At 34.4% G+C, this 14,089-nt stretch overlaps 1 protein-coding gene across 1 annotated transcript; it reads left to right on the top strand.

Annotated features, from left to right (window-relative positions):
* The first annotated feature begins 462 nt into the window (after positions 1 to 462).
* On the top strand, positions 463 to 1,306 carry OR5F2 (olfactory receptor family 5 subfamily F member 2). The gene is given in 2 exon segments (XM_038562467.1): positions 463 to 1,266; positions 1,268 to 1,306. Coding segments are annotated over 2 exon segments (843 nt in total).
* The last annotated feature ends 12,783 nt before the right edge of the window (positions 1,307 to 14,089 follow it).

The raw sequence follows: 14,089 nt of genomic DNA on the forward strand, positions 1-14,089 counted from the left end.
CCAATATTTGTTACTTGGGGTAGACAGGCATGATTCCTGGGAGTTTTGGTGTTGAAAAATATTCAGAGTGCTCTTGAGTGAAAAAAAAAATTAAACACACATATCTGTTTACAGAATGAGAGAGTTTGCAGTAAGAATATTGTTATCATTTGTATATGGATGTTGGCTGGAATGAAAGAACAGAACAACATATCTAAATTCTGCAGAAACCGAATGCGAGTGTGTGGTCTTTCCCTAGTGAGCTGAGAGGCCCTGACTCTGATTCAATATAGACAGTTGTTCATTAAATTCAAAGGCTGATCTGTTTGTCCCCCAATTTCCTCTTCCTCCATCACTCTGTTTACTACCTTGTTGTATTCTCTCATGTGTGAAAGACTTCATTAACACGTTTATTGCTCATAAACTTAGGAGAAGAAAATATTTACACCGAATGCAAGTTTAAGCAAACTAAGTGTGTAACAAATGACCAGAAGAAACCATACTTCACTAACTGAATTCATCCTGTTGGGATTAGCAGACACAATGGAGCTACAGGTCATCCTCTTTTTGCTTTTTCTGGTGATTTACACACTTACTGTTTTGGGGAATGTTGGGATGATCCTCTTAATCAGGACTGATTCCCAACTTCACACACCCATGTATTTCTTCCTGGCTAACTTGTCCTTTGTGGATGTTTGTTACTCCTCCACCATCACCCCAAAGATGCTGGTAGACTTATTGTCAGAGAAGAAAACCATCTCCTTTGCTGGCTGCTTCCTGCAATTGTACTTCTTCATCGCCTTGGCCACAACTGAATGCATCCTCTTTGGGTTAATGGCCTATGACCGCTATGTGGCCATATGCAACCCACTACTTTACTCCTTGATCATGTCCAGGACTGTCTGCCTCAAAATGGCAGCAGGGGCTTTTACAGCAGGATTCTTGAACTCCATGGTTAACACAAGTTATATAAGCAGCTTGCCATTCTGCAGTTCCAATGTCATTCACCACTTCTTCTGTGACAGCCCTCCACTTTTTAGACTCTCATGTTCTGACACACGCCTGAATGAAAGCATCTTTTCCACATTTGCTGGTATGAATATGGTCGGGGCTTTGTTGGTCATCCTGACCTCTTATTCCTACATTCTGTTTTCAATCTTCCATATGCATTCAGGGGAGGGGAAGCGCAAAGCATTCTCAACCTGTGGCTCTCACTTGACAGCTTTAACTCTGTTCTATGCCACCGCCATCTACACCTATCTGAGACCTAGTTCCAGCTACTCCCTGGATAAGGACAAAGTGGCTTCTGTGTTCTACACAGTGGTGATCCCCATGTTGAATCCTCTGATCTACAGCCTCAGGAATAGAGAAGTAAAGAAAGCTTTATGGAATGTAACTATCAGGACAAGGATTCCCTTCATTTCTCTGATCTCCTTAGTAAATTTTCTGAACTAGGTATTAAATGAACTTTCTAGGTTGATTGAATCTTAGATTTTTCATTAGGATATTTCTAAGTATGTTAACTCACTTGCGTGCACCCAATTAGATATAAAGTAAATCATCAATCTTATATATGGACCTAGGACTTTCATCTAATTTCTCTTTATTTTTGCTGGGTCTTTAAAAAATAGGGCTTATTTTTAATGAAATCTTGGTTAGAGAATGAAAGAGATTCAGTATTTACATTCAAAAGTAAATATATCAATGAAAAAAAGCCATGTAGAATAATTGTAATCATTGAATTATTTTTTTTCTTATGCAATTTATTCTACCATTTTGTGGTGTGTAGAGATTGTTACATATCAGATATCCTTATAATGTTTTAATTTAAAATAGATTTACAGTTTAATATGTTGAATTATCTCCTGGAAGGATGCTTAAATTGAATTTCAGGACTATATTTAATTTTACCATAAACTTATCACCTTTTTCCCTATATTCTTCTCTTCACATATTTATATATTCACTAATGAATAAATGTTAGCTTGTCCAAATATGCTATCAAGAGAAATGCCATCTCTTTAGAATGTATCAATTACAAATCTCCTATTTCATTCTTTGTTCTTCAAAATTTCCAACCTTTCTTTCTCTTTCTGTCTCTTGGATTAATATATGCCACAAAGTTACATACCCACGCATTCAGCTGCTGCAGAGTTTAATCAGTGCATAGTTACAAAAGGAGTAGATCAATGTTCAGTGGGTGTATCTGGCACATTTTTAAAATAAGCTCATGAATTTCCTGCTTGTAGATAACAATCAATTGCCAGTAAAAATCAATTTAATTCAATATTAAAGTTATGCTTTGCTAATATGGAGATAAACTTTGTACATTTACTTAGTCTCGTTTACAGAATCTACAAATACTTCTAATTTGGAGAGCTATAATTACTTAATTATATCGTCTATTTTAATTACTTAAATATGTATTTCTTATGTAAATTTTCATTAATTTTTACCCAGGAAATCATAAAAACATTTTTAAAGTATCCTAATTTCTTGTATATTGTAAAGTGCATTTATGCAAATATACTCCAAATATTGTTGATTTTTCTTTAACTCAAAATAATTTTGGGATGCCTGGGTGGCCTAAATGCTTGAGCATCTGCCTTCGGCTCAGGGTGTGATCCTGGGGTCCCGGGATTGAGTCCCACATCAGGCTCCCTGCATAGAGCCTGGTTCTCCCTCTGCCTGTGTCTCTGCCTCTCTCTCTCTGTGTCTCTCATGAATAAATAAATAAATAAATAAATAAATAAATAAATAAATAAACAAACAAATATCTTTAAAAAATAAAAAATAAAAACTCAAAATAATTTTAATCTGTAAAGCCGCTGAGGCTTCTAATTATTACACTGAGTGAACAGACAAGTTGGAAATAGTCAAAGAATCAATATTCAAGAATCAGATAGATCCAAATAAACATCCAAAAATAAAGAAATATTATTAATATTGAAATCCTGTGTTTAAGCAGAAAAATGTGTACATACAGTTTGGAATTATACATAAAAATAATTGTGGATTTTGTTTATTATGCATAAATTAATATGGACAAGATAATTTCCATCAGTCCATTAAAAATGGCAGGTATACCTTTGTAAACAATAACTAAGTAAAGATTAGGTGCTGAAATAGGTCAAGTAATAATCCTATTTAATTTAACACTGCTCAAATAAAATAAAGATACTCTGTTAACTCATAGTAAACGTTTTTCCAAAGATGAAGATAATAAGCAATACTTCATCAAGAAGATAATATCTAAGTGGTTGGGTGAATGGGAAAAAAAATAAATACGAAAAAGTTAAGGTGATGTGAGAAGATATAGTTTGTAGAAAAGGAATGTACAAAAAGCTGTATTAAAAATGTATAACTTTGGAGCACCTGGATGGCTCAGTCTGTTTTGCATATGACTCTCAAGTTCAGCTCAGGTCATATTCTCAGAGTTGTAAGATGAAGCCCTGTGTCAGACTCCACATTCAGTGGGGAGTCTGCTTGAGATTCTCTCTCTCCCTCTGACCCCCCCATCTCTAAAATAAATAAATAAATCTTTAAGAAATAAAATATACAGCTTTATTGAAATACATAGCATTATAGAAACAATCTAAAATAGGTTTATTGAAAACAGAGCAAATAGAATTTGTTGTAGCAGAACACAGAAATGTGGTCATTGTTGCTAAACTTAGGTATTATTTACTATTTTGGGTGGGAAATTGGTGTGTACTATTTTTAAGGTTCTCTTTAAATTTTGTGATTAAGATTAATCTTAATGTGAAATCATTGCATATGTCCTTGTATCATTCCCAAATATTAGAAGAATTCTTGGTATATTCCAGCTACTTAACAAAAATTATTACATCCAGATCTTCCCTAAAGAGGAAGGTAGTGAATATTGGCCATGTAATTTTGAGGTTTTGCAAACAGAAGATCAACTGGATGAAGATCTGTGTTAAAAGCCGTCATAATTGGGCTCCTAACCTTTAACCTCCTGAAGTTTTATGGTCATTTTAACCATGTGTTTTAAAATAAAATATAATTTATCAGCTAATATTGTGCTGAGAGTGTGTCAGATTCATTTATACACTGATGAGAGAAGCAGAAAGATAAAAGGAAGTTACAGACTCAGAGTCACATGAAAACAGAAAGTTTATTTAGCTTGGAAACAAAATAAGTAGCATTAAAAACATGTGAAATAAAGATTGAGGTTTGATTTTACAAATAATAACATTATCATGCCCGAGTCACCTGTCACAGAAGAGAACCTAAATGCTAGGTTTGGTGAGAGTAATCAAAAGGAAAAACACACTTAAGAAGTAAATACTAAAGATGTATCTATGGCTAATTGCAGTGGTGTATCTTTAACCTCCAGTGGTAGGGTCCAATATAGACAACAAACATGAGCTCATAAGATGGTGCCAAGCAGAGTTCAAGAAACAAATTTTATTTTTAAATGGTTGTTGCCAGCTATTTTTTTTTTTTTTTTTGGTGCCGAAACCTGGAATCGAACCAGCTATTTTTTTCTAACATGTATGGTCTCATTCATTTGGGGAATATAAAAAAATAGTGAAAGGAAATAAAGGGGAAAGGAGAAAAAATGAGTGGGAAATATCAGAAAGGGAGACAGAACATGAGAGACTCCTAACTCTGGGAAACGAACTAGGGGTGATGGAAGGGGAGGTGGGCGGAGGGTGGGGGTTACTGGGTGACGGGCACTGAGGGGGGCACTTGACGGGATGAGCACTGGGTGTTATTCTATATGTTGGCAAATTGAACACCAATAAAATAAATTTATGAATAAAAAATGCAACATATGGCATTGCAACATATGCTATTTTCTTATTTCTTAATTTTTATTTTTCCCTTTAAAAATTGCATGTGGAGACACCTGGGTGGCTCAGCGGTTGAGTGCCTGCCTTCAGCTCATGGTGTGATCCTGGAGTCCTGGGATTGAGTCCTACCTGGGACTCCCTGCCTGCTCCTCTCTCTGCCTATGTCTCTGCCTCTGTCTCTCTGTGTCACTCATGAATAAATAAATAAAACCTTTAAAAATAAATAAATAAAAATTAAAATGCCATGTGTGTTAAATTTATCCCCTGAGGATAGGCTGATAACTTCATGTGATACCCATATGAAGTAGCTGTCTATTATTGATTGGTTCAGATGAACAGATCCTAATATTTTTGCTGTGAAAACATCCTAATTCCTGCAGTGATTCTTCAATGGTGAAAATTGACATTCCAACACAAAAAAAAGCAATGTTTTACATTTTGTCACCAAATAGACTTTAGAAAATCTGAATATCGATAATACAAATATGAAGATATATCTAGTGGTGATTACTAGATTAGCTTGTCTATAGTATCAAAAATATATGTGATTATGAATGATATTAATAAGTGATTTCAATGTTTTCAATCAAAAAATAAGAAGTAAAAGAAATGTAGAGGACTTCAATAATGGGGGACCAAGGACCTCCATGATCACTATATCTTTAATAAAACAAATACTTTAAAAATGTTAAGTCATTTTTTTCAGAGCTCTGGATATCAACCAAAAGTTAGAAACAATGTGAAGAGCAATAAAACTGATGAATTTTGGTAAGAATAACAGGATTTATGGCACTGTAACTTGACCTAATATCATCACAGTTCGCATAGTTGTACAATAGTCATGAAAACTAACAGTTTGACAATAATGTTAACTGCTACGTAGACACTGGATTGTGTAGAATGAGTTTGGACTCCTAAGGATGTCCCAAACCCAAAGCAATCAATATATTCTATAAAACATAAGGATATATAGCATTTTATATGATATCATAATTAAATAAAAAGACATTAATAACATTGAAAATTCCCATGTACATGGATATTGAAAATTATCAAAGTAACGTGCTCCAAATGACAATATAAATTATAAATACTGGACAATGTGAACTCAAAAAATAAAATAAATTATAAATTTTCATATTAAAAGTGATGTAATTTATGGAAGTCATTAAAGAAGTTTAAGTGCTAATACTAGCCAAGACATAGTTAAAATATATTACAAATAATTAGCCTTAAATACTCAAGAATGTATGAACAGGAGGCTACTATATGCAAGGCAGTGTACACGAATTATAAAGAGAAAGCCAAAGAAATGGATGGGATTTTTAAGATGATCTTTTATTCCATGCATGCAGAATGTGTTGATAGACTGATTCAGCTAGGGACTTTTAAATGTTTTAAGAGGAGTTTATGTACCAGGTAAACAGCACAAGAAGGAATGAAATGAGCAGACTAAATCATGTATGCTCAGGAACCATCTGACTCATTCTCTTTGCTCTAGCTTCCTTATTCCACTTCCCTGTCATTACCCCTTTGTTACTTCTCTCAGTGAAAATGTAACTGTCATTATCACCTGTGCTCACCTTACTGGGGAAGAGACTAGGATGACACTAACACTTCAGGGTCTAGGTGACAAGAGTTTCACGAATTATTTTTTACATACAGTTAATGTTAGCATCTGATTGTGTGCCTCTCTTCACTGAGATTTGGCATGGAGAAACATTTGGCAGCTAGATTTCTAACTAAAAACTGCAGAAATACAAAATAAACTCACCAAATTGTAATAGGATATACTGCATGATTAATGGACTGTCTCATAGTACCCATAGAAGCTGCCAGAACCTGAGCACAAGATCCAGATCTGGGAAATAACTTGAAAAAAGGACTCATATCTTCTTATGTCAAGTGTTTTTTTTTTGTTTTTTGTTTGGAGTTCAATTTGGCAACATATAGCATAACACCCAGTGTTCCCCCCTCAATGCCTGTCACCCAGTCAACGCCCCCCTTCCCTTTCCACCACCCCTTGTTCATTTCTCAGAGTTAGGAGTCTCTCATGTTCTGTCTCCCTTTCTGATATTTCCCACTCATTTTTTCTCCTTTCCCCTTTATTCCCTTCCACTATTTTTTATATGCCAAGTTTGATAGTGTTCACACACCTGTTTAATTTTCCTCTATGTATCCTATGTCTGAGTTCTGACTTTCCTCCAATCAGTGTGGAAGGAGATGTGTCCAGCAATTTCCAAATTCAAAAAAATACATCCAGAGGCACAGAGGGTAAATGGCTTCCTCTTGGTTCTTATTCACACCATTGCAGGAAATGGTTCTGGTTGAACCATGTTTGGTATAACAACTACTATGGAGCCAATCAACGGGGGCCAGATGTGTGCAGTCAGGTGGTACATAGTGGCCATGTATGATGAGCAGGTCAGAGTGAAGAATATTCTTAGAAAATGTGTGCAGAGGGTGAGTAGAAAAAGCAAGGTATCTATGTTAATTTGCTAAGCAGAAGAATCAAAAATCCCTATGATTCTGAGGGTTTTGAGGAAGAATAATATAGGACAGGATCCCAGGTTTAGTGTGAGGTTCAAGTCTAATAATCATTCCAGGATAGGTGACTTTGACATATTTTACTGGCTGGTCCCATGGTTGCTGCGGTCATTTCTGGGCCAGACAACCAAAGTGGGGAGGAGTGGAATTGCAGGTGATATCCTCTCAAGCAAGTGAGTAAATGTGCACACAGAGTTCTACCTTCTATTTCATTGCCAAAAATTAAGTCAGAAAAGGTGCAAAAGAGACTGGAAATACATCCTAGCTACTATGGAAATCAAAAGAAAGGAAGAAGGAAAATTGAATTTCACAGACACAGTTTCTAGCATTTTGCGTGCTACTATCATTAAAGCCAAAGAGAGCCAATAAAAGAAATGAAGTGCAAAAAATGCCATGATTTAATTTTCATTGTAAAAAATGTTATCTTTGAAATATTAAAGAGAAGATTGATGAATGTGAGATAAAAATTTTATCTTTTGAAAAGAAAGAATAATTTTTTTAAAAGTATTTCAATTAAGAAAGATTGCAAAGATATGAACTAAGGGAGTGTCTATGTCCATGAAGGATATAAGTGGAGTTAACTAATATCTAAAACATAGAGTCAGCACAATTTGATGATTGACTAGATTATGTGGGGAAAGTGATGGAGAATGATAAATATGTCATATTTTCTAATGTAGCTGATTTTTTATGTGGTAAAATTGAGAATCAAAACCAAAAGAAAGCCATTGGAAACAATCTCTATGTAAATCCTGTTACCATGCCTCACAATGGATACACAACCTCAATCTTCACCTTAGCCACCATCAGATCCCACATAGATTACTGGAATCCACCCCCTTAAACTTGAATGTCTTCTGGCTTCCACTCTTGTCCATGACAGAGTATGCTGTACTCTTATCTAATCCCATTTTCAGACATTTTAGTCAGTGATAACAATGGAAGATAACACAATAAATATGATTAGTGACTTAGAAAGATTAAATGATACAAGTGTGAATTATTGAGTCCCTAAAAAGCCCCAGAATGTTCTATGTGGCTGGCTCCATACTTGGAGCTGAATGTTAACCAGTAAACAACACAAATGCCCTGGAATAAAGGAGCCAATGACAAGAAGAGAAGGTCAAATTATGGAATAAAAATTAAAACATAATATCATAAGGGTCAAATTAGTTGTATAGGAGGGCTATGAGAGCATTATAGTAGAAATATTTAACTTTGCCTGCAGGAATAAATGGGTCACTTTAATAGAAGAACAGATGTTTGACAGTCAAAACAATCTATAGAGTACAGAGTTTTCTGAGCCTCATGTAGTCCATAGCACAACACGTTATATACTTAGACACTCGTTGAATGATTCAATAGAGAAAAGCTGCATGTAGTAACTTAATTATTTTGATAACTTACCAAAGGTTTATAGCAACAATATTCAGTCTACCTTTCCCTCCTAATATTTTTAAAACCCTCATCATGTCATTTTCCCATCTTCAACTTCATGATTATAGAAAATTTGAAATTCAATGTACTGAATCTTCCTGTCCAAATTCATTTTTTTCTCATGTAAGTATATGTAAATAAAAAATCCCACCTATGGCACAGAGGACCTTCACATATAAACAATCCAGATGATGCATGGACTCAAGATAATCGCAAAATTGCATTATTTGAGTTTAAGAAATGGTGTTTTAATAATTCTAAATTTAGTATCCTCAGATTTCATGCATAAATATAGATCAACTTTAAGAGTAGTAGGGGAATTGCTCTATTCTCCAAAGAAGGAGAGGATGGCAAGAAAGGTAAAGAGGAGTAGCCAGGAGGCTACTGATCCTCAGACCATACTCCATAGGGAGGGAATCTTCAAGGTAGCACTGATCCAACTGGAGACAGCCTTGGTTACTCTCTAAATTACCACCTGATAAACAGATTATTGAGCTTAAAAATGCAACATGTCATGGAGAGAAGATGCCCCTGCAATGAATAAGGGGCTATTTTCTACCAAACCTCCACTACTCAATTTAAGTAAAGAATGAGTTTCATAGAAAAATAAGAATGGCTGGAATTTGTTCCTTGAGTAATAGAAAACCAAAATTTACATGACATAAGATCATAGTCTTTATTAAAGAGTGACACGGTGATTTCTCCACAGTATAAAGAGGTAAGCAGTAATTATTTTACCCTGCTTATTTTATTTCACATATTTTTCAATTCAAGAATCAAAAGCCATAAAGGAAATACTTTCTTCCAATTAGATTCTTTTATGAGATAAATCTTCTGAACTTGAAATATACAAACTATAACTACAGGTATCAATCTTTCATTTTTATAAAAGTAAATGATACATAAAATGGACATGGAATCTTTTTGTGATTGTGAAATGTTTTATATTTCTTAGTTGTATTCATATTACTAAAAATATTAAATTCAAAATTGTATTTCCTATTCAATATTCTATGGACCCTATTAAGGTTATTTTTTTAGTATAATTGACATACAAACACACAATATTACATTAGTTTTAAGTGTACAACATAGTGATTCAACAACTCTGTAAATTATCCTATACTCACAAGTGCAACTACCATCCATCACCATAAAATTCTATGAAGCCCACTGTATTTTTATTAAGAAAATTGACCCTTTGATTACATGGGTGAGTTTGAAGTCAGGTCACATCCGAGCTTCCTGATATTGGGCAAATTGTTTAATCTCTGTATGCCTCTGGCTTTTTATGCAAAATGTGAATAATAATAGTACCTACTTCATTCAGAATGCAATAAACAAGATAACACAGGGAACGTCATTAACAGACCGGTTAGCACATAATAATTGTTCAAAACCTAACAATAAAAAAGTAGTTTCAAATAATCAGGCCTCTCAACTGTCCATAGCTATGCTTGTTCCTGCTAAAATAGAAATATTGGTAAAGGAAGAACTCAAGTTCTCATGCTAAAACTGCACAATGTCTTTAACTGTTAATAAAGAAAATAGATCAATTTCAGAAAAGAAAATAGTTGAAGAAAGTTCTCTCAGGATGTTTTCATTATTAAATAGGATTTGAATTAAACTTTCTTTTTTTAAATTAAACTTTCTAATTTAATTTTGCTTATATACCTTTAACAAAGCCTACTTGTCTAATTTACTCAAAGTACAGGACACTGGCACAGATGAGAGAAAAAAATTGAAAATAAAATCCCAGTTAGAGTGGTTTTTCCCCAGATATTGCTGCTGGCTAGTATCTTTCCAGCATAGAAGAGTCTATTGATTTTTTTAAAAGATTTTATTTATTTATTCGAGAGAGAGAGAGGGAGAGAGAGGCAGACACACAGGCAGAGGGAGAAGCAGGCTCCATGCAGGGAGCCCGACGTGGGAACTCCATCCCAGGTCTCCAAGATCACACCCTGGGCTGAAGGCAGCGCTAAACCACTGAGCCACCCGAGCTGCCCAAGTCTATTGATTTTTTTTTTTAATTTATTTTTTATTGGTGTTCAATTAAGTCTATTGATTTTAATCTGTTTTCCTGCCAAAACATGACCTGTACATTCTCTCTTCTCCTAGGTTAAGAAAAGTCTTCTCCAGGGAAGAGTTTAAGATGAGAAAATTTCAAAAGAAAAAATATATGTAAGTTAAAATCATAATGATATATCAATAAGTATGATAATTATCATAATAGTGTCTACTAGAACTACAACTTATTTTAAGTAAAGTGATTAATGCAAACTATGCTGCTTAGTCTGCAAAACAACTCCTTGAGTTACATGTTATCATTACAGCATCAAAAAAGGAAAATTGAGCTCTGATCATTTGAATAAGGACAGTTTTCCAGAACATATCTAATTTCTGTTGTAAGTTACTCAATATGAACTTCTTTGGTCAGTGAATTTGAATCTAGTTGAATGCAGCGTGATTGCTGAGATAGATGGGAAATATTCATTTGTGCCACTACCCAGGGGGAATTATTTAAAAGATCATTCATCCTTGTAAGCATTTGACTAGCTATTGGAATATGAAACTGAAGGAGCACATGAGGGCAATTTATTCCTGGAATATGCTTTATTACTTTCTCTTAAAAGTAAACATCACAAAATTATTTCTTTCTTTTTAAGATTCATTTATTCATGAGAGACACACAGAGACATAGGCAGAGGGAGAAACAGGCTCCATGCAGGAAAGCCCGATGTGGTACTTGATCCCAGGTCTCCAGGATAAGGCCCTGGGCTGAAGCCAGCGCTAAACCACTGAGCCACCCCGGCTGTCCCTACAAAATGATTTCTGTGATACCTTAAAATCTGATGAAGTCCCAGATTAGACATCATGACCTTAATAAATTGTCTGGCGCTCCCTTATTATCCTTAGTCTACTTTGTATTGAATGCACTAAATTTGTCCATTAAAACCACACGTATACTACAAAATGTACGTTGATTGATTGCCTGGTACATTCATCAAACATGTCTGGGTCATTGAAAATTTAATTCTTCTATTGCAGTTGTTTTTCATTAATGTACAACTTCTGAAGAAAAAGAAATATATAAGAAAGGTGGTATAAAATCTTGAAAGTTTTGAGAAGGTATAAGATGGAGAAATAATTACCAAAGTGTGAAAAGAGGAGAAAACAGAGAAAGAGATCAACAAAACAAAGGTAGAGATGATGGCAAAAGGGGATTTGGGGAGCGTGCACTTGGTCTCAGTTTATAGAACATATTATTTGAACCTGAAACATCCAGGTCTTGATCCCTTTTCTTGACTTATGTTAGCCAGGAGAGGGCTTTTATCTTCAGAGTATTCTGAAAGTTTCTGAAAATTTTCTGAAAAATTAAAGTCAGAATGGAGGATTCTCTGAATGAAGGAGGGAAATATTTAGGATTGGTCAGAAGTAAACATAAAATATAAATTATACATTGTTTCAGTCATGTGGGATCTGTCAGAGGTGAGAAGAACCAGGTCTCAAAAGAAGAAAAGTGGGGATTGTATTTTGGAAGAAGGAAGGAGAATTTGGAGACTGGGAAATTGAGGAAGAGACTTCAAAAGTCATGGCAATATGGGTTTTGGAGTATGTAGCAATCTTAAAAAGGTCACAGGTTAGTAATAATGAAGTCTAGATGGACATCACAAAAAGGGTTGTGGTGTCTAGAGTGTAGTGCCATGGCAGAGACCTAACTTAGGTGGTCTAAAAATGCTTATTTATGGAAGGAGCTAGGTAGACTCTGTCTACACTGCATTTAGTGCTGTACTCCCTGGTGGTTAGTCAGCTGTAGATGTTTAGAATACAGGTGGCCCTTGAACAATAAGGATTTGAACCACACAGGTCCACTATACATAGATTTTTACAGTACACACTGTAAAAGTGATTTCTCTTCCTTATGATTTTCTTAGTAACATTTTTTCCTCTTTCTTACTTTATTGTGTGAATACAGGATATAATACATAATATATACAAAACATGAGTTGTTTATATTAGTAATTAAGTTTTGAGAGAGCCAAAGTTATACGCAGATTTTTTCTTTTTACTTCAATTCAATTAGCCAACATATAGTACATCATTAGTCTCAGATGTTGAGTTCAATAATTCATCAGTTAGTTGCCTGTAACACCCAGTGCTCATCACATCACATACCCTCCCTAAAAGAAGATTTTGGGCTGCCCATAGTAAGGTTGGTGCAGTGTTCGAGGGTCAACTGGATATATTATAGTCATAATACACAGTATTTATCCAAAATAAACTATAATATACTACAAAATATATGTTCATAATATATATTTAAATTAATCATGTATTGTATATTAATAATATATACTACATATATTTAGAAACTCATACTTAGAGGAAGAAGAAAAGGTATGCAAAAACAGATCTCACATTATGTTTGGCATCAAGTGTATGAACACTAAGATCAAATTCTCTTGCACATTTTATTTTCCCTTTTCCTAGTTTAAATATCTCATAAAAGAACCAAACTTATTTAATTATTCCTGAATCATAATATTTGAAAGATAAGCAGAGTTACTATGATTTTGGGGGCCATGGTAGGGTTAAGGACTTATTATAATAAAACTGTATATAATTTATTTTACATTTTAAATATATGACTTGCTATGATGCATTATTTCTAATATAACTTTGTATGATATATTAAATGAAATAGTTTTCTATGATGGAAGCTAGGTAATATTCTCTGTTTTTCCAAAGAGTCTCAGTCTCTTTCCCAGATACTGTAGCCAGGGTTGGCCTGAACTGGGGCTGGCTATGCAGTCTTACTGACCACCTTGTCCTGTGGTTATCTGAGATGCAGTTCACAGGGGAAACATCAAACCAAACAAGAAAGAATAATATAAATGGATTGTAAATTAAAAGATGCTAGGCAGAAACAATACAAACAAAATATAGTAGATTCCAGAGTGATGAGGAAGGAGGCACATTTCTCATTAAAGAACGTCCTGTGTTAACTAGCAAAGTTCTTATCCTGAGAATAGGGTACCTGACACGTTTTGCTTTTATTTTATTGTTGTCTGTTTCAGTGTGTTATTCATTTATATATCTATTAGTATTTGCAGGGAGATTAGAGTTTAAGATTGCTTTCTGTTTTTATATACTGCAATTTTTATTACCAACAATACAAAACAAAATAAAAGCTGAATATCTATTGTTTGTCAGTGGATTTTAAACCATCTGTTTAATTTGCCCCTGTTCTGCAACTGAGCCTAGCAACAAGTGAATTCTAAGCCTTGAAATCATTTTGCTTGTAG

Source organism: Canis lupus, chromosome 18 (genome assembly GCF_011100685.1).
Source record: "Canis lupus familiaris isolate Mischka breed German Shepherd chromosome 18, alternate assembly UU_Cfam_GSD_1.0, whole genome shotgun sequence".
Classification (NCBI taxonomy): Eukaryota; Metazoa; Chordata; class Mammalia; order Carnivora; family Canidae; genus Canis; species Canis lupus.